Source organism: Scyliorhinus torazame, chromosome 7, assembly GCF_047496885.1.
Source record: "Scyliorhinus torazame isolate Kashiwa2021f chromosome 7, sScyTor2.1, whole genome shotgun sequence".
In the NCBI taxonomy this organism is placed as follows: Eukaryota; Metazoa; Chordata; class Chondrichthyes; order Carcharhiniformes; family Scyliorhinidae; genus Scyliorhinus; species Scyliorhinus torazame.
Window position 1 is genome coordinate 7,521,366 of NC_092713.1, and position 21,441 is coordinate 7,542,806.

The 21,441-nt window shown below is 53.4% G+C and overlaps 2 protein-coding genes across 2 annotated transcripts in view; both read right to left on the reverse strand.

The window, feature by feature from the left end:
- tnni3k (TNNI3 interacting kinase) overlaps window positions 1-21,441 on the reverse strand; it is a 210,991-nt gene that overhangs the window by 20,684 nt on the left and 168,866 nt on the right. The window lies entirely within an intron of this gene.
- The window catches only part of LOC140427215 (uncharacterized), a 41,006-nt gene that overhangs the window by 18,610 nt on the left and 955 nt on the right, over window positions 1-21,441 (reverse strand). The window contains exon 2 of the mRNA XM_072512827.1: window positions 19,690-19,802. Coding sequence (XP_072368928.1) covers window positions 19,690-19,802 — 113 coding nt within the window. The remainder of the gene's footprint in view (window positions 1-19,689; window positions 19,803-21,441) is intronic.

Below are 21,441 nucleotides of genomic sequence, written 5' to 3' on the forward strand. Positions count from 1 at the left end.
GCAGTAACAGGTGCTGCAGTAACAGGCGCTGCAGTAACAGGTGCTGCATTAACGGGCGCTGCAGTAACAGGCGTTGCAGTAACAGGTGCTGCTGTAACAGCCGCTGCAGTAATAGACGCTGCAGTAACAGGTGCTGCAGTAACAGGCGCTGCAGTAACAGGCGCTGCAGTAACAGGCGCTGCAGTAACAGGTGCTGCAGTAACAGGCGCTACAGTAACAGGTGCTGCAGTAACAGGCGCTGCAGTAACAGGCGCTGCAGTAACAGGTGCTGCAGTAAGAGGTGCTGCTGTAACAGGTGCTGCAGTAACAGGTGCTGCAGTAACAGGTGCTGCAGTAACGTGAGGTGCAATACCAGGTGCTGCAGTAACGGGTGCTGCAGTAACGGGTGCTGCAGTATCAGGTGATGCGTAATAGGTGCTGCAGTAACAGGTGCTGCAGTAACGGGCGTTGCAGTAACAGGTGCTGCAGTAACAGGCGCTGCAGTAACAGGTGCTGCATTAACGGGCGCTGCAGTAACAGGCGTTGCAGTAACAGGTGCTGCTGTAACAGGCACTGCAGTAACAGGCGCTGCAGTAACAGGTGCTGCAGTAACAGGCGCTGCAGTAATAGGCACTGCAGTAACAGGTGCGGCAGTAACAGGCACTGCAGTAACATGCGCTGCAGTAAAAGGCGCTGCAGTAACAGGTGCTGCAGTAACAGGCACTGCAGTAACATGCGCTGCAGTAACAGGCGCTGCATTAACGGGCGCTGCAGTAACATGCGCTGCTGTAACAGGTGCTGCAGTAACAGGCGCTGCAGTAACAGGCGCTGCAGTAACAGGCACTGCAGTAACAGGTGCTGCAGTAACAGGCGCTGCAGTAATGGCCGCTGCAGTAACAGGTGCTGCAGTAATAGGCACTGCAGTAACAGGTGCGGCAGTAACAGGCACTGCAGTAACATGCGCTGCAGTAAAAGGCGCTGCAGTAACAGGTGCTGCAGTAACAGGCACTGCAGTAACATGCGCTGCAGTAACAGGCGCTGCATTAACGGGCGCTGCAGTAACATGCGCTGCTGTAACAGGTGCTGCAGTAACAGGCGCTGCAGTAACAGGCGCTGCAGTAACAGGCACTGCAGTAACAGGTGCTGCAGTAACAGGCGCTGCTGTAACAGGTGCTGCAGTAACAGGCACTGCAGTAACAGGCAGTGCAGTAACTGGTGCTGGAGTAACAGGTGCTGCAGTACCGGGCACTGCAATAACAGATGCTGCAATAATAGGTGCTGCAGCAACAGGTGCTGCAGTAACAGGTGCTGTAGTAACAGGTGCTGCAGTAACAGGCGCTCCAGTAACAGGTGCTGCAGTAATGGGCGCTGCAGTAACGGGCGCTGCAGTATCGGGCGCTGCAGTAACAGGTGCGGCAGTAACAGGTGCTGCAGTAACAGGTGCTGCAGTAACAGGTGCTGCAGTAACAGGCGCTGCTGTAACAGCTGCTGCAGTAACAGGCGCTGCAGTAACAGGCGCTGCAGTAACAGGCGCTGCAGTAACAGGCGCTGCAGTAACAGGCGCTACAGTAACAGGTGCTGCAGTAACAGGCGCTGCAGTAACAGGCGCTGCAGTAACAGGCGCTGCAGTAGCAGGTGCTGCAGTAACAGGTGCTGCTGTAACAGGTGCTGCAGTAACGTCAGGTGCAATAACAGGTGCTGCAGTAACAGGTGCTGCAGTAACGTGAAGTGCAATAACAGGTGCTGCAGTAACGGTTGCTGCAGTAACGGGTGCTGCAGTATCAGGTGATGCGTAATAGGTGCTGCAGTAACAGGTGCTGCAGTAACGGGCGCTGCAGTAACAGGCGCTGCAGTAACGGGCGCTGCAGTAACAGGCGTTGCAGTAACAGGTGCTGCTGTAACAGGCACTGCAGTAACAGGCGCTGCAGTAACAGGTGCTGCAGTAACAGGCACTGCAGTAATGGCCGCTGCAGTAACAGGTGCTGCAGTAATAGGCACTGCAGTAACAGGTGCTGCAGTAACAGGCACTGCAGTAACATGCGCTGCAGTAAAAGGCGCTGCAGTAACAGGTACTGCAGTAACAGGCACTGCAGTAACATGCGCTGCAGTAACAGGCGCTGCAGTAACAGGCGCTGCAGTAACAGGCACTGCAGTAACATGCGCTGCAGTAACAGGCGCAGCAGTAACATGCGCTGCTGTAACAGGTGCTGCAGTAACAGGCGCTGCAGTAACAGGCGCTGCAGTAACAGGCACTGCAGTAACAGGTGCTGCAGTAACAGGCGCTGCTGTAACAGGTGCTGCAGTAACAGGCGCTGCAGTAACAGGCAGTGCAGTAACAGGTGCTGCAGTAACAGGTGCTGCAGTAACAGGTGCTGCAGTAACAGGCGCTGCAGTAACAGGCGCTGCAGTAACGGGCGCTACTGTAACGGGCACTGCAGTAACAGGCGCTGCGGTAACAGGTTCTGCAGTAACAGGCACTGGAGTAACAGGTGCTGCAGTAACAGGTGCTGCAGTAACAGGCACTGCAGTGACAGGTGCTGCAGTAATAGGCACTGCAGTAACAGGTGCTGCAGCAACAGGCACTGCAGTTACATGCGCTGCAGTAAAAGGCGCTGCAGTAACAGGCGCTGCAGTAACGGGCGCTGCAGTAACGGGCGCTGCAGTAACAGGTGCTGCAGTAACAGGCGCTGCTGTAACAGGTGCTGCAGTAACAGGCACTGCAGTAACAGGCAGTGCAGTAACTGGTGCTGGAGTAACAGGTGCTGCAGTACCGGGCACTGCAATAACAGATGCTGCAATAATAGGTGCTGCAGCAACAGGTGCTGCAGTAACAGGTGCTGTAGTAACAGGTGCTGCAGTAACAGGCGCTCCAGTAACAGGTGCTGCAGTAACAGGCGCTGCACTAACAAGCGCTGCAGTAACAAGTGCTGCAGTAATAGGTGCTGTAACAGGCTCTGCAGTAACAGGCGCTGCAATAACAGGTGCTGCAGTAACGGACGCTGCAGTAACGGGCGCTGCAGTAATGGGCGCTGCAGTAACAGGCTCTGCAGTAACAGGCGCTGCAGTAACAGGCGCTGCAGTAACAGGCGCTGCAGTAACAGGCGCTACAGTAACAGGTGCTGCAGTAACAGGCGCTGCAGTAACAGGCGCTGCAGTAACAGGCGCTGCAGTAGCAGGTGCTGCTGTAACAGGTGCTGCAGTAACGTCAGGTGCAATAACAGGTGCTGCAGTAACAGGTGCTGCAGTAACGTGAGGTGCAATAACAGGTGCTGCGGTAACGGTTGCTGCAGTAACGGGTGCTGCAGTATCAGGTGATGCGTAATAGGTGCTGCAGTAACAGGTGCTGCAGTAACGGGCGCTGCAGTAACAGGCGCTGCAGTAACGGGCGCTGCAGTAACAGGCGTTGCAGTAACAGGTGCTGCTGTAACAGGCACTGCTGTAACAGGAGCTGCAGTAACAGGCGCTGCAGTAACAGGCGCTGCAGTAACAGGCACTGCAGTAACAGGTGCTGCAGTAACAGGCGCTGCTGTAACAGGTGCTGCAGTAACAGGCGCTGCAGTAACAGGCAGTGCAGTAACAGGTGCTGCAGTAACAGGTGCTGCAGTAACAGGTGCTGCAGTAACAGGCGCTGCAGTAACAGGCGCTGCAGTAACGGGCGCTACTGTAACGGGCACTGCAGTAACAGGCGCTGCGGTAACAGGTTCTGCAGTAACAGGCACTGGAGTAACAGGTGCTGCAGTAACAGGTGCTGCAGTAACAGGCACTGCAGTGACAGGTGCTGCAGTAATAGGCACTGCAGTAACAGGTGCTGCAGCAACAGGCACTGCAGTTACATGCGCTGCAGTAAAAGGCGCTGCAGTAACAGGCGCTGCAGTAACGGGCGCTGCAGTAACGGGCGCTGCAGTAAAATGCGCTGCTGTAACAGGTGCTGCAGTAACAGGCATTGCAGTAATGGGCGCTGCAGTAACAGGTGCTGCTGTAACAGGCGCTGCTGTAACAGGTGCTGCAGTAATGGGCACTGCAGTAACGGGCGCTGCAGTAACAGGTGCTGCAGTAACGGGCGCTGCTGTAACAGGCTCTGCAGTAACAGGTGCTGCAGTAACAGGCGCTGCAGTAACAGGTGCTGCAGTAACAGGCGCTGCTGTAACAGGCGCTGCAGTAACAGGTGCTGCTGTAACAGGCTCTGCAGTAACAGGTGCTGCAGTAACAGGCACTGCAGTAACAGGTGCTGCAGTAACAGGCGCTGCAGTAACGGGTGCTGGAGTAACAGGCGCTGCTGTAACATGCGCTGCAGTAACAGGCGCTGCAGTAACAGGTGCTGCAGTAATAGGTGCTGCAGTAACGGGCACTGCAGTAACGGGCGCTGCAGTAACAGGTGCTGCAGTAACAGGCGCTGCAGTAACAGGCGCTGCAGTAACGGGTGCTGCAGTAACGGGCGTTGCAGCAACAGGTGCTGCAGTAACAGGCGCTGCAGTAACAGGTGCTGGAGTAACAGGTGCTGGAGTAACAGGTGCTGCAGTAACAGGCGCTGCAGTAACAGGCGCTGCAGTAACGGACGCTGCAGCAACAGGCGCTGCAGTAACAGGCGCTGCAGTAACAGGTGCTGGAGTAACAGGTGCTGCAGTAACAGGCGCTGCAGTAACAGGCGCTGCAGTAACGGACGCTGCAGTAAAAGGCGCTGCAGTAACAGGTGCTGCAGTAACAGGTGCTGCAGTAACAGGCGCTGCAGTAACAGGTGCTGCAGTAACAGGTGCTGCAGTAACAGGTGCTGCAGTAACAGGCGCTGCAGTAACAGGTGCTGCAGTAACAGGTGCTGCCGTAACAGGTGCTGCAGTAATGGGCACTGCAGTAACGGGCGCTGCAGTATCGGGCGCTGCAGTAACAGGTGCGGCAGTAACAGGTGCTGCAGTAACAGGTGCTGCAGTAACGGGCACGGCAGCAACAGGCGCTGCAGTAACAGGTGCTGCAGTAACAGGCGCTGCAGTAACGGGCGCTGCAGTAGCGGGCGCTGCAGTAACGGTTGCTGCAGTAACGGGCACTGCTGCAACAGGTGCTGCAGTAAAAGTCGTTTCAGTAACAGGCGCTGCAGTAACAGGTGCTGCAGTAACAGGCACTGCAGTAACAGACGCTGCAGTAATAGGCGCTGCAGCAACAGGTGCTGCAGTAACAGGTGCTGCAGTAACAGGCACTGCAGTAACAGGTGCTGCAGTGACTGGCTCTGCAGTAACAGGTGCTGCAGTAACAGGTGCTGCAGTAACGGCTGCTGCAGTAACAGGTGCTGCTGTAACAGGGGCTGAAGTAACAGGTGCTGCTGTAACAGGCGCTGCAGTAACAGGCACTGCAGTAACAGGCGCTGCAGAAACAGGTGCTGCAGTAACAGGCGCTACAGAAACGGGCGCTGCAGAAACAGGCGCTGCAGTAACAGGCGCTGCAGTAACAGGCGCTGCAGTAACAGGCGCTGCAGTAACAGGTGCTGCAGTAACAGGCGCGACAGTAACAGGTGCTGCAGTAACAAGTGCTGCAGTAACAGCCGCTGCAGTAACAGGCGCTGCAGTAACAGGTGCTGCAGTAACAGGCGCTGCAGTAACAGGCGCTGCAGTAACAGGCGCTGCAGTAACAGGCGCTGCAGCAACAGGTGATGCAGTAACAGGCGCTACAGTAACAGGTGCTGCAGTAACAGGCGCTGCAGTAACAGGCGCTGCAGTAACAGGTGCTGCAGTAAGAGGTGCTGCTGTAACAGGTGCTGCAGTAACAGGCGCTGCAGTAATGGCCGCTGCAGTAACGTGACAGGTGCTGCAGTAACGTGAGGTGCAATACCAGGTGCTGCAGTAACGGGTGCTGCAGTAACGGGTGCTGCAGTATCAGGTGATGCGTAATTGGTGCTGCAGTAACAGGTGCTGCAGTAACTGGCGCTGCAGTAACAGATGCTGCAGTAACAGGCGCTGCAGTAACAGGTGCTGCATTAACGGGCGCTGCAGTAACAGGCGTTGCAGTAACAGGTGCTGCTGTAACAGGCACTGCAGTAACAGGCGCTGCAGTAACAGGTGCTGCAGTAACAGGCGCTGCAGTAATGGCCGCTGCAGTAACAGGTGCTGCAGTAATAGGCACTGCAGTAACAGGTGCGGCAGTAACAGGCACTGCAGTAACATGCGCTGCAGTAAAAGTCGCTGCAGTAACAGGTGCTGCAGTAACAGGCACTGCAGTAACATGCACTGCAGTAACAGGCGCTGCATTAACGGGCGCTGCAGTAACATGCGCTGCTGTAACAGGTGCTGCAGTAACAGGCGCTGCAGTAACAGGCGCTGCAGTAACAGACACTGCAGTAACAGGTGCTGCAGTAACAGGCGCTGCTGTAACAGGTGCTGCAGTAACAGGCACTGGAGTAACAGGCAGTGCAGTAACTGGTGCTGGAGTAACAGGTGCTGCAGTACTTGGCACTGCAATAACAGATGCTGCAATAATAGGTGCTGCAGCAACAGGTGCTGCAGTAACAGGTGCTGCAGTAACAGGCGCTGCAGTAACGGGTGCTGGAGTAACAGGTGCTGCAGTAATGGGTGCTGCAGTAACAGGTGCTGCTGTAACAGGCGCTACAGTAACAGCCGCTGCAGTGACGGGCGCTGCAATAACAGGCGCTGCAGTAACGGGCACTGCAATAACAGGCGCTGCAGTAACAGGTGCTGCAGTAACAGGTGCTGCAGTAACAGGCGCTGCAGTAACAGTCGCTGCAGTAACAGGCGCTGCAGTAACAGGCACTGCAACGACAGATGCTGCAATAATAGGTGCTGCAGCAACAGGTGCTGCAGTAACAGGTGCTGCAGTAACAGGTGCGGCAGTAACAGGTGCTGCAGTAATACGTGCTGCAGTAACAGGCGCTGCTGTAACAGGCGCCGCAGTAACAGGCGCTGCAATAACAGGTGCTGCAGTAACGGGCGCTGCAGTAACGGGCGCTGCAGTAACAGGCGCTGCAGTAACAGGTGCTCCAATAACAGGCGCTGCAGTAACAGGCGCTGCAGTAACAGGTGCTGCAGTAACAGGGACTGCAGTAACAGGCACTGCAGTAACAGGCGCTGCAGAAACAGGTGCTGCAGTAACAGGCGCTACAGAAACGGGCGCTGCAGAAACAGGCGCTGCAGTAACAGGCGCTGCAGTAACAGGCGCTGCAGTAACAGGCGCTGCAGTAACAGGTGCTGCAGTAACAGGCGCGACAGTAACAGGTGCTGCAGTAACAGGCGCTGCAGTAACAGGCGCTGCAGTAACAGGCGCTGCAGTAACAGGTACTGCAGTAACAGGTGCTGCTGTAACAGGTGCTGCAGTAACAGGTGCTCCAGTAACGTGAGGTGCAATACCAGGTGCTGCAGTAACGGGTGCTGTAGTATCAGGTGATGCGTAATAGGTGCTGCAGTAACAGGTGCTGCAGTAACGGGCGCTGCAGTAACAGGTGCTGCAGTAACAAGTGGTGCAGTAACACGTGCTGCAGTAACAAGCGCTGCAGTAACGGGCGCTGCCGTAAGAGGTGCTGCAGTAGCAGATGGTGCAGTAACAGGCGCTTCTGTAACAGGCGCTGCAGTAACAGGCACTGCAGTAATGGGCGCTGCAGTAACAGGCGCTGCAGTAACAGGCACTGTAGTAGCAGGCGCTGCAGTAACAGCCGCTGCAGTAACGGGCGCTGCAGTAACAGCCTCTGCAGTAACAGGCGCTGCAGTAACAGGTTCTGCAATAATAGGCACTGTAGTAGCAGGCGCTGCAGTAACAGGTGCTGCAGTAACGGGCGCTGCAGTAACAGGCGCTGCAGTAACGGGCGCTGCAGTAACAGGCGCTGCAGTAACAGGTGCTGCAGTAACAGGCGCTGCAGTAACAGGTGCTGCAGTAACGGGCGCTGCAGTAACAGGCGTTGCAGTAACAGGTGCTGTTGTAACAGGCACTGCAGTAACAGGCACTGCAGTAACAGGTGCTGCAGTAACAGGCGCTGCAGTAATGGCCGCTGCAGTAACAGGTGCTGCAGTAATAGGCACTGCAGTAACAGGTGCTGCAGTAACAGGCATGCAGTAACATGCGCTGCAGTAAAAGGCGCTGCAGTAACAGGTGCTGCAGTAACAGGCACTGCAGGAACATGCGCTGCAGTAACAGGCGCTGCAGTAACGGGCGCTGCAGTAACATGCGCTGCTGTAACAGGTGCTGCAGTAACATGCGCTGCAGTAACAGGCGCTGCAGTAACAGGCACTGCAGTAACAGGTGCTGCAGTAACAGGCGCTGCTGTAACAGGTGCTGCAGTAACAGGCGCTGCAGTAACAGGCAGTGCAGTAACAGGTGCTGCAGTAACAGGTGCTGCAGTAACAGGTGCTGCAGTAACAGGTGCTGCAGTAACAGGCGCTGCAGTAACGGGCGCTACTGTAACGGGCACTGCAGTAACAGGCGCTGCGGTAACAGGTTCTGCAGTAATGGCCGCTGCAGTAACAGGTGCTGCAGTAACAGGCGCTGTAGTAACGGCCGCTGCAGTAACGGGCGCTGCAGTAACGGGCGCTGCAGTGACAAGTGCTGCAGTAACAGGTGCTGCAGTAACAGGTGCTGCAGTAACAGGCGCTGCAGTAACAGGTGCTGCAGTAACAGGCCCTGCAGTAATGGCCGCAGCAGTAACAGGCGCTGCAGTCACAGGCGCTGCAGTAACAGGCGCTGCAGTAACAGGTGCTACAGTAACAGGTGCTACAGTAACAGGTGCTGCAGTAACAGGTGCGGCAGTAACAGGTGCTGCAGTAACGGGTACTGCAGTAACAGGCGCTGCGGTAACAGGCGCTGCTGTAACTGGTGCTGCAGTAACAGGCGCTGCAGTAACGGGTACTGCAGTAACAGGCGCTGCGGTAACAGGCGCTGCTGTAACAGGTTCTGCAGTAACAGGCGCTGCAGTAACAGGCGCTGCAGTAACAGGCGCTGCAGTAACAGGTGCTGCTGTAACAGGCGCTGCAGTAACAGGTGCTGCAGTAACAGGCGCTGCAGTAACAGGTGCGGCAGTAACAGGTGCTGCAGTAACAGGTGCTGCAGTAACAGGTGCTGCAGTAACAGGCGCTGCAGTAACGGGCACTGCAGTAACAGGCGCTGCAGTAACAGGTGCGGCAGTAACAGGTGCTGCAGTAACAGGTGCTGCAGTAACGGGCACTGCAGTAACAGGCGCTGCAGTAACAGGTGCGGCAGTAACAGGTGCTGCAGTAACAGGTGCTGCAGTAACGGGCACTGCAGTAACAGGCGCTGCAGTAACAGGTGCTGCAGTAACAGGTGCGGCAGTAACCCGTGCTGCAGTAACGGATGCTGGAGTAACAGGTGCTGCGGTAACAGGCGCTGCAGTAACAGGTGCTGCAGTAACAGGCGCTGCAGTAACGGGCGCTGCAGTAACAGGTGCTGCAGTAACAGGTGCTGCAGTAACAGGTGCTGCAGTAACAGGTGCTGCAGTAACAGGCGCTGCAGTAACAGGCGCTGCACTAACAGGCGCTGCAGTAACAGGTGCTGCAATAACAGGTGCTGCAGTAACAGGCGCTGCAGTAACGGGCACTGCAGTAACGGGCACTGCAGTAACGGGCACTGCAGTAACAGGTGCTGCAGTAACAGGTGCTGCTGTAACAGGTGCTGCAGTAACAGGTGCTGAGGTAACAGGCGCTGCAGTAACAGGTGCTGCAGTAACAGGCGCTGCAGTAACGGGCGCTGCAGTAATGGGCGCTGCAGTAACGGGCGCTGCAGTAACAGGCGCTGCAGTAACAGGCGCTGCAGTAACAGGCACTGCAGTAACAGGCGCTGCAGTAACAGGTGCTGCAGTAACAGGTGCTGCAGTAACAGGCGCTGCAGTAACAGGTGCTGCAGTAACAGGCGCTGCAGTAACAGGTGCTGCAGTAATAGGTGCTGCAGTAACGGGCACTGCTGTAACAGGTGCTGCAGTAACAGGCGCTGCTATAACGGGCGCTGCAGTAACAGGCGCTGCAGTAACAGGCGCTGCAGTAACGGGTGCTGCAGTAACAGGCGCTGCTGTAACGGGCGCTGCAGTAACGGACGCTGCAGTGGATTGAAGAGGAATTTCATGAGGAAGTCTCAGACTACGTCTGAATCATTGAATTTACAGTGCAGAAGGAGGCCATTTGGCCCATCGAGTCTGCTCCGGCTCTTGGAAAGAGCACCCTACCCAAACCCACACCTCCACCCTATCCCCATAACCCAGTAACCCCACCCAACACTAAGGGCAATTTTGGACACTAAGGGCAATTTATCGTGGCCAATCCTCCTAACCTGCACGTCTTTGGACTGTGGGAGGAAACCGGGGCACCCGGAGGAAACCCACGCAGCCACGGGGAGGATGTGCAGAGTCCACACAGACAGTGACCCAAGCCGGGAATCGAACTTGGGACCCTGGAGCTGTGAAGCTGCAGTAACGGGTGCTGGGCGGTAGGGGCCAACGTAAAATCAAGGAATCCGAGGGTGGGAAGGGGGCATATAAAGGGGGTGATCAAGGTCTCGGAGCAGAGTATAGGGTGGGGTGGGGGGGGACCTTCTGATCGAAGCCACGTCCCAGACCCACATCCCAATTCCCATCCGAGGTCTAAGTCCTTTAACCATGTGGGCTTACCCCATACAAGGTCATTCCTCCCACCAGCGTAAACAGTGAGGCTGGCCAGGAAATGCTCCTTAAGTGACCAATATTGATATTGGCCATTCAGGGCCCTCAATTGGGGTAAGGGGGGGGTTTCTGTCCAAGACTTTGCCTGCCCCAGTGTAAAATCGCTGATTGGTCGGGGCAGATAGGAATCCGGAGTCAATCCCATTCCTTCAATTTCATGCTCCCCACCCGCCTAAAAACCCGCCAATAGGGAAGCGTGAAATTTGGACCAATGGCTGCTATGCAGTTTGGGGTGTTCTGAGAGTTGCTATAAAAATGCAGCTTGCTTCTTTGCACCAGTCTGAAATGACGAGGTGAGCTGAATGTGGTTTCCTGAAACTGTTTCCATTACAAACACTAATTCAACCTTTGTCTTTCCAAGCAGTTGGCACTGTCTCTCAATGTTTGAACAGTAGCGATTTGGAATCCACTGGTTGCTGTGTATATGAGGATGGTTACTAGGAACCTCAGTTGCTGGCTGACAGACTAACTGAAAACAGCAGCTTGATAAGGCCTTGTGTGACACCGGGTTGTGCGAGGCCTTGTGTGACACCCGGTTGTGCGAGGCCTTGTGTAACACCAGGTTGTGTGAGGCCTTGTGTAACACCAGGTTGTGTGAGGCCTTGTGTAACACCAGGTTGTGCGAAGGCTTGTGACACCAGGTTGTGTGAGGCCTTGTGTAACACCAGGTTGTGCGAGGCCTTGTGTGACACCGGTGTGGTAGTATGTATTGGGGGTCATGTGGGACTGGAAGCCCTAATGTCATTGGCTGACAGATCCCGGGTCCTGGTTGGCCGTTGACCTCATACTCCGCCCTGAAGGCGAAGTATAAGAAGCCGGTGCCTTCCCCCGCATGCCAGTTTACTATCGGGCTGCTGGGGAACAGACACGCTTAATAAAGCCTCATCGACTTCACTCTGTTTGTCTCACGGAGTCTTTGTGCGCCACAACCGGGTTGTGTGAGGCCTTGTGTGACACCGGTTTGTGCGAGGCCTTCTGTAACACCGGGTTGTGTGAGGCCTTGTGTAACACCGAGTTGTGTGAGGCCTCGTGTAACATCGGGTTGTGTGAGGCCTTCTGTAACACCGGGTTGTGTGAGGCCTTGTGTATCACGGGTTGTGCAAGGCGTTGTGTGACACCGGGTTGTGCGAGGCCTTGTATAACACCGGGTTGTGCGAGGCCTTGTGTAACACCGGGTTGTGCGAGGCCTTGTGTGACACCGGGTTGTGCGAGGCCTTGTGTAACACCGGGTTGTGTGAGGCCTTGTGTGACACCAGATTGTGCGAGGGCTTGTGTGACACCGGGTTGTGCAAGGCCTTGTGTGACACCGGGTTGTGCGAGGCCTTGTGTAACACCAGGTTGTGTGAGGCCTTGTGTGACACCGGGTTGTGCGAGGCCTTGTGTAACACCGGGTTGTGCGAGGCCTTGTGTAACACCGGGTTGTGCGAGGCCTTGTGTAACACCAGGTTGTGTGAGGCCATGTGTGACACCGGTTTGTGCGAGGCCTTCCATAACACCGGGTTCTGTGAGGCCTTGTGTGACACCGGGTTGTGTGAGGCCTTGTGTGACACCGGGTTGTGCGAGGCCTTCTGTAACACCGGGTTGTGTGATGCCTTGTGTGACACCGGGTTGTGTGAGGCCTTGTGTGACACCGGGTTGTGCGAGGCCTTCTGTAACACCGGGTTGTGTGAGGCCTTGTGTAACACTGGGTTGTGTGAGGCCTTGTGTAACACCGGGTTGTGCAAGGCCTTGTGTAACACCGGGTTGTGCGAGGCCTTGTGTGACACCGGGTTGTGCGAGGCCTTGTATAACACCGGGTTGTGCGAGGCCTTGTGTAACACCGGGTTTTGCGAGGCCTTGTGTAACACCGGGTTGTGCGAGGCCTTGTGTAACACCAGGTTGTGTGAGGCCTTGTGTGACACCGGTTTGTGCGAGGCCTTCTGTAACACCGGGTTCTGTGAGGCCTTGTGTGACACCGGGTTGTGTGAGGCCTTGTGTGACACTGGGTTGTGTGAGGCCTTCTGTAACACCGGGTGGTGCGAGGCCTTGTGTAACACAGGTCGTTTGAGGCCTTGTGTAACACCGGATTGTGCAAGGCCTTGTATAACACGGGTTGTGCGAGGTCTTGCGTAACACCAGGTTGTGCAAGGCCTTGTGTAACATTGGTTGTGCTAGGCCTTGTGTACCACCGGGTTGTGCAAGGCCTTGTGTAACACCGGGTTGTGCAAGGCCTTGTGTAACACGGGTTGTGCGAGGCCTTGTGTAACACCAGGTTGTGCAAGGCCTTGTGTAACACCGGGTTGTGCTAGGCCTTGTGGAGCACCAGGTTGTGTGAGGCCTTGTGCTACACCGGGTTGTGCTAGGCCTTGTGCAACACCAGGTTGTGTGAGGCCTTGTGTAATACCAGGTTGTGCGAGGCCTTGTGCAACACCGGGTTTTGCGAGGCCTTGTGTAACACTGGGTTGTCCGAGGCCTTGTGTAACACCAGGTTGTGTGAGGCCTTGTGTGACACTGGGTTGATCGATGCCTTCTGTAACACCGGGTTGTGTGAGGCCTTGTGTGACACCGGGTTGTGCGAGGCATTCTGTAACACCGGGTTGTGTGAGGCCTTGTGTGACACCGGGTTGTGCGAGGCCTTCTGTAACACCAGGTTGTGCGAGGCCTTGTATGACACCTGGTTGTGTGAGGCCTTGTGTAAGACCGGGTTGTGCGAGGTCTTCTGTAACACCGGGTTGTGTGAGGCCTTGTGTAACACTGGGTTGTGTGAGGCCTTGTGTAACACCGGGTTGTGTGAGGCCTTCTGTAACACCGGGTTGTGTGAGGCCTTGTGTAACACCGGGTTGTGTGAGGCCTTGTGTGACACCGGGTTGTGCGAGGCCTTCTGTAACACCGGGTTGTGTGATGCCTTGTGTGACACCGGGTTGTGTGAGGCCTTGTGTGACACCGGGTTGTGCGAGGCCTTCTGTAACACCGGGTTGTGTGAGGCCTTGTGTAACACTGGGTTGTGTGAGGCCTTGTGTAACGCTGGGTTGTGTGAGGCCTTCTGTAACACCGGGTTGTGTGAGGCCTTGTGTAACACCGGGTTGTGCAAGGCCTTGTGTAACACCGGGTTGTGCGAGGCCTTGTGTGACACCGGGTTGTGTGAGGCCTTGTGTAACACCGGGTTGTGTGAGGCCTTCTGTAACACCGGGTTGTGTGAGGCCTTGTGTAACACCGGGTTGTGCAAGGCCTTGTGTAACACTGGGTTGTGCGAGGCCTTGTGTGACACCGGGTTGTGCGAGGCCTTGTATAACACCGGGTTGTGCGAGGCCTTGTGTAACAACGGGTTTTGCGAGGCCTTGTGTGACACTGGGTTGTGCGAGGCCTTGTGTAACACCAGGTTGTGTGAGGCCTTGTGTGACACCGGGTTGTGCGAGGCCTTGTATAACACCGGGTTGTGCGAGGCCTTGTGTAACACCAGGTTGTGTGAGGCCTTGTGTGACACCGGTTTGTGCGAGGCCTTCTGTAACACCGGGTTCTGTGAGGCCTTGTGTGACACCGGGTTATGTGAGGCCTTGTGTGTCACCGGGTTGTGTGAGGCCTTCTGTAACACCGGGTTGTGTGAGGCCTTGTGTAACACCGGGTTGTGCAAGGCCTTATGTGACACCGGGTTGTGTGAGGCCTTCTGTAACACCGGGTTGTGCAAGGCCTTGTGTAACACCGGTTTGTGCAAGGCCTTGTGTAACACGGGTTGTGCGAGGCCTTGAGTAACACCGGGTTGTGCAAGGCCTTGTGTAACACCAGGTTGTGCGGGGCCTTGTGTGACACCGGGTTGTGCTAGGCCTTGTGGAGCACCAGGTTGTGTGAGGCCTTGTGCAACACCGGGTTGTGCTAGGCCTTGTGTAACACCAGTTTGTGGGAGGCCTTGTGTAACACCAGGTTGTGCGAGGCCTTGTGTAACATGGGTTGTGCGAGGCCTTGTGTAACATCGGGTTGTGCGAGGCCTTGTGTAACACCAGGTTTTGTGAGGCCTTATGTGACACTGGGTTGTGCAAGGCCTTCTGTAACACCGGGTTGTGTGAGGCCTTGTGTGACACCGGGTTGTGCGGGGCCTTGTGTGACACCGGGTTTGTGAGGCCTTGTGTAACACCAGGTTGTGCTAGGCCTTGTGTAACACCGGGTTTGTGAGGTCTTGCGTAACACCGGGTTGTGCAAAGCCTTGTGTAACATCGGGTTGTGCGAGGCCTTGTGTAACACCGGGTTGTGCGAGGCCTTGTGTAACACTAGGTTGTGCAAAGCCTTGTGTAACACCGGGTTGTGCGAGGCCTTGTGTAACACCGGGTTGTGCTAGGCCTTGTGTAACACCGGGTTGTGCGAGGCCTTGTGTAACACCGGGTTGTGCGAGGCCTTGTGTAACACCGGGTTGTGCTAGGCCTTGTGTAACACCGGTTTGTGCGAGGCCTTGTGTAACACTAGGTTGTGCAAAGCCTTGTGTAACATCGGGTTGTGCGAGGCCTTGTGTAACATCGGGTTGTGCGAGGCCTTGTGTAACACCGGGTTGTGCGAGGCCTTGTGTAACACTAGGTTGTGCAAAGCCTTGTGTAACACCGGGTTGTGCGAGGCCTTCTGTAACACCGGGTTGTGCGAGGCCTTCTGTAACACCGGGTTGTGCGGGGCCTTGTGTAACACCGGGTTTTGCTAGGTCAGATTCAAGTGCCCGATGTGAACAACGCAAGCAGTATTTCCTAAATTATTTAATTGACGGAATTTGCCATTGCTCCCAAGGTGACTCTTTGTTTAAGAAGGGTAGCAAGGATAATCCTGGGAACTACAGGCCGGTGAGCCTTATGTCAGTGGTAGGACAATTACTGGAGAGAATTCTTCAAGACAGGATCTACTCCCATTTGGAAGCAAGTGGACATATTAGCGAGAGGCAGCACGGTTTTGTGAAGGGGAGGTCGTGTCTCACTAACTTGATAGAGTTTTTCGAGGAGGTCACTAAGATGATTGATGCAGGTAGGGCAGTGGATGTTGTCTACATGGACTTCAGTAAGGCCTTTGACAAGGTCCCTCATGGTAGACTAGTACAAAAGGTGAAGTCACAAGGGATCAGGGGTGAGCTGGCAAGGTGGATACAGAACTAGCTAGTCATAGAAGGCAAAGAGTAGCAATGGAAGGATGCTTTTCTAATTGGAGGGCTGTGACCAGTGGTGTTCCGCAGGGATCAGTGCTGGGACCTTTGCTGTTCGTAGTATATATAAATGATTTGGAGGAAAATGTAACTGGTCTGATTAGTAAGTTTGCAGACGACACAAAGGTTGGTGGAATTGCGGATAGCGATGAGGATTGTCAGAGGATACAGCAGGATTTAAATCGTTTGGAGACTTGGGCGGCGAGATGGCAGATGGAGTTTAATCTGGACAAATGCGAGGTTATGCATTTTGGAAGGTCTAGTACAGGTAGGGAATATACAGTGAATGGTAGAACCCTCAAGAGTATTGAAAGTCAGAGAGATCTAGGAGTACAGGTCCACAGGTCACTGTAAGGGCAACACAGGTAGAGAAGGTAGTCAAGAAAGCATACGGCATGCTGGCCTTCATTGGCCGGGGCATTGAGTATAAGAATTGGCAAGTCATGTTGCAGCTGTATAGAACCTTAGTTAGGCCAACTTGGAGTATAGTGTTCAATTCTGGTCGCCACACTACCAGAAGGATGTGGAGGCTTTAGAGAGGGTGGAGAAGAGATTTACCAGGATGTTACCTGGTATGGAGGGCATTAGCTATGAGTTGAATAAACTCGGTTTGTTCTCACTGGAACGACGGAGGTTGAGGGACGACCTGATAGAGGTCTACAAAATTATGAGGGGCACAGATAGAGTGGATAGTCAGAGACTTTTTCCCAGGGTAGAGGGGTCAATTACTAGGGGACATAGGTTTAAGGTGCGAGGGGCAAGGTTTAAGGAGATGTACGAGGCAAGTTTTTTTACACAGAGGGTAGTGGGTGCCTGGAACTCGCTGCCGGAGGAGGTGGTGGAAGCAGGGACGATAGTGGCGTTTAAGGGGCATCTTGACAAATACATGAATAGGATGGGAATAGAGGGATACGGACCCAGGAAGTGTCGAAGATTTTAGTTTAGTCGGGCAGCATGGTCGGCACGGGCTTAGAGGGCCGAAGGGCCTGTTCCTGTGCTGTACTTTTCTTTGGTCTTTGTTCTTTGTTCAAAGTCCGAGGATATCTGGACTTCCAAAAGGCCTTTGATAAGGTGCCTCACGGGAGACTGCTGAGTAAAATAAGGCCCCATGGTATTCGAGGCAAGGTACTAACATGGATTGACGATTGGCTGTCAGGCAGAAGGCAGAGAGTTGGGATAAAAGGTTCTTTTTCGGAATGGCAACCGGTGACGAGTGGTGTCCCGCAGGGTTCAGTGTTGGGGCCACAGCTGTTCTCTTTATATATTAACGATCTAGATGACGGGACTGAGGGCATTCTGGCTAAGTTTGCCGATGATACAAAGATAGGTGGAGGGGCAGGTAGTATGGAGGAGGTGGGGAGGCTGCAGAAAGATTTAGACAGTTTAGGAGAGTGGTCTAAGAAATGGCTGATGAAATTCAACGTGGGCAAGTGCGAGGTCTTGCACTTTGGAAAAAAGAATAGAGGCGTGGACTATTTTCTAAACGGTGACAAAATTCATAATGCTGAAGTGCAAAGGGACTTGGGAGTCCTAGTCCAGGATTCTCTAAAGGTAAACTTGCAGGTTGAGTCTGTAATTAAGAAAGCAAATGCAATGTTGTCATTCATCTCAAGAGGCTTGGAATCTAAAAGCAGGGATGTACTTCTGAAGCTTTATAAAGCATTAGTTAGGCCCAATTTAGAATACTGTGAGCAATTTTGGGCCCCACACCTCAGGAAAGACATACTGGCACTGGAGCGGGTCCAGCGGAGATTCACACGGATGATCCCGGGAATGGTAGGCCTAACATACGATGAAAGTCTGAGGATCCTGGGATTATATTCATTGGAGTTTAGGAGGTTGAGGGGAGATCTAATAGAAACTTACAAGATAATGAATGGCTTAGATAGGGTGGATGTAGGGAAGTTGTTTCCATTAGCAGGGGAGACTAGGACCCGGGGGCACAGCCTTAGAATAAAAGGGAGTCACTTTAGGACAGAGATGAGGAGAAATTTCTTCAGCCAGAGAGTGGTGGGTCTGTGGAATTCATCGCCACAGAGGGCGGTGGAGGCCGGGACGTTGAGTGTCTTTAAGACAGAAGTTGATAAATTCTTGATTTCTCGAGGAATTAAGGGCTATGGAGAGAGAGCGGGTAAATGGAGTTGAAATCAGCCATGATTGAATGGTGGAGTGGACTCGATGGGCCGAATGGCCTTACTTCCGCTCCTATGTCTAATGGCCTTATCTTATAAGAAGCAGAAGACTTGCATTTTCCTCGCACTTCCATGGTCTGAGAACATTGCCATATTTCTTTCAGCTCCTCACTAAAATTTGTGCTTCTCAGAACGATATGTCAGCGAGAATTGGCCTTGTCATTTGGACAATGATTCTTGCTCATGAATGACCTTCAACGATGCTTCATTGTCTGAACACACTTTTCAGCAGCCCATTTGTACCGGGGGTGATCAGGAGTGGATCGGCTGTGTTAAATTCTGTTCTCCTTTAGATAATTTGTGAATTCTTGCGAAATGATCTGTGGCTTATTGTCGCTAACAAGTTGTTCAGGGTTATCTTTCTAAAATCTCACCCTGTCTTTCTATTGTTCTCTCCAAAGATGTAGGGCTGGATTGTCCGATTTTACATCAATGTCCGGAGAAAACGTCTAGTCTTACGACCAAAAAGTCGGCGGCGCCCCCGCATCAATGCCCCGCCTGGTGGGGGCTAGCAGCCGTGCCACGTAACCAGCTTTACCTGCAGATACAGATGGCTGGGGACAGCGGCAGCCGCACCATGCAGCATGGCACCAGCCGCGTTCGGACCCGGCCTGCCGGATAGTGCCCCTCTGTAGCCCCCTTCGCCACCCCCGGAACGCCCCCCACCAATTCCCCCCAGCCCCCGTCGAAGGCCCCCCCCGCGAGCGGAATTGCTCTTCCCACCGACTGTGGTGGCGCTGGACATAGCCCTCGGCCGCCATGCCAGGTTCCTGAACGTTGAGAGGACGTGTGTCCCACGCCGTCGGGAACCCGGCCCATCAGGGGCGGGGCATCGGGGGAGGGCCTCAGGTGAAGTCCTGAGGCCGTCCCAACGGCGAGCGGCGTACTCCTCCAGGACGCCATTTTTGAGGGGACAGAGCATCCGAAAAACGGCGCCACCCCGATTTCGGCGGAAAAATGGATTCTCTGGGCGATTGCTGAACGCGATTTTGCCGTCGTCAATCAGAGAATCCTACCCCTTGTCTTCATAATGCCGACATCAGGCCATTTCAATTGTGTGTCTACCACAATGAAAAACATTCATCCCTTGAGTCGATAGGAACTCTTTGCCATGGGCCTACGGGCCATTCCCATGGGTGCAATGGCGCCGGTGATGGCAGGTTTCGAACCTTTGCACAAGCCAAACACATGTCCACTTTCTCCTTGATTTGACTATTGATCCCTCCCCATCAAAAATAGCTTCTGGATACTGTCATAATATACACCAGTATATCATGGTGCAGACACACACTGATGGACACACAGTGGGACCAATCAACACACACAACACCACAGCCAAACACCAGTTAGAGCACACGCACTATAAAGACAGGGGGCATCAGAGTTCCCGCTCATTCGAGATGCAGCTAGCTAGGAAGACAGAGCTCACAGCCTGTAACACAGACATTCACCGTGTGCTGAATGCATCGACTGGTTAGGACAAGGCAAAGGTCTTTAGTTAAAGCTAGTATCGTATTAACCCACAGTCTAAGTAAGTTTAAACAGTTAATGATTCAATAAAATAGTGTTGCACTATTTCAAGTGTTGGTGACCTGTATGTGATCCAGAACACCCAACACATCAGATGCCTCCTTCATCCTTACTATCCCACAATGATCTTCATGGAGTTGGTTCAGGGCACACTTCCTTAACAATGGTGGAATGATGACCCTCACTCTCCAGAGGAGACAGCCAGCCGAGACGGATAGTCCAAGTCTTCGGGTAACATGTGGCTCCAACTCCGGGCTTGCTCCCGTGGTCTTGACACAAAGTACCAGGTCCATAGCTCCTGAGGAGTGGGTTATTTCTCAAATACTTCTTATTTTGTCCTGTGGTTACAGGAGTGTTATCGATTTCTTTGAACTACAAAATATTAGCACTCAAACTATTTATTGACGACTCTTTAGGCGAAGGTAATCTAGTGAGTCCAGCAGCGTTTCCATGGTGATTTGACTGACGATATTTTATTCTGTATGTAAGTGCTGACAATAGGAATGCCCATCTCTGCAACCGGCTCCTGGCTAGAGATGGAATACCGTTGTCCAAAAGACCATAAGACTATAAGACATAGGAGCAGAATTAGGCCACTCGGCCCATCGAGTCTGCTCCGCCATTCAATCATGGCTGATATTTTCTCATCCCCATTCTTCTGCCTTCTCCCCATAACCCCTGATCCCCTTATTAATCAAGAACCTATCTATCTCGGTCTTAAAGACACTCAGTGATTTGGCCTCCACAGCCTTCTGCGGCAAAGAGTTCCACAGATTCACCACCCTCTGGCTGAAGAAATTCCTCCTCATCTCTGTTTTAAAGAATCGTCCCTTTAGTCTGAGATGGTGTCCTCTGGTTCTAGTTTTCCCTACAAGTGGAAACATCCTCTCCACGTCCACTCTATCCAGGCCTCGCAGTATCCTGTAAGTTTCAATAAGATCCCCCCTCATCCTTCTAATGAGTACAGACCCAGAGTCCTCAACCGTTCCTCTACGACAAGTTCTTCATTCCAGGGATCATTCTTGTGAACCTCCTCTGGACCCTTTCCAAGGCCAGCACATCTTTCCTTAGATACGGGGCCCAAAACTGCTCACAATACTCCAAATGGGGTCTGATCAGAGCCTTATACAGCCTCAGAAGTACATCACTGGTCTTGTATTTTAGCCCTCTCGACACGAATGCTAACATTGCATTTGCCTTCCTAACTGCTGACTGAACCTGCACGTTAACCTTAAGAGAATCATGAACAAGGACTCCCAAGTCCCTTTGGGCTTCTGATTTCCTAAGCATCTTCCCATTTAGAAAATAGTCTATGCCTAGATTCCTCCTTCCAAAGTGCACAACCTCACACTTTTCCACATTGTATTCCATCTGCCACTTCTTGGTCCACTCTCCCAGCTTGTCCAAGTCCTTCTGCAGCCCCCCTGCTTCCTCAATACTACCTGTCCCTCTGCATATCTTTGTATCACCTGCAAACTTAGCAACAGTGCCTTCAGTTCCTTCTTCCAGATCATTAATGTATATTGTGGAAAGTTGTGGTCCCAGCACAGACCCCTGAGGCACACCACTAGTCACTGGCTACCATCCTGAAAAAGACCCCTTTATCCCCACTCTCTGCCTTCTGACAGTCAGCCAATCCTCTATCCATGCCAGGATCTTACCCTTAACACCATGGGCTCTTAACTTATTTGTCAGTTTGTCGGTGATCTGTTAATAAATTAAATTTCCTTCCACATAGGTATTGGTAAAAACATTTGATTCCGGAAGTGGTGCTCAGAGCTCCCTTTTCTATCTGGGCATTGGTCATTTCTGCCTTGTTTCAGGAAATTGATGCAAACGCTATTGGCTTTACTTCATCATTGGACATTCTGTGAGAAACCACTCATAAGGTGATGCGTCGCAAACCAGTTGCAAGGGTAACTTCAGATCAAAGTGCA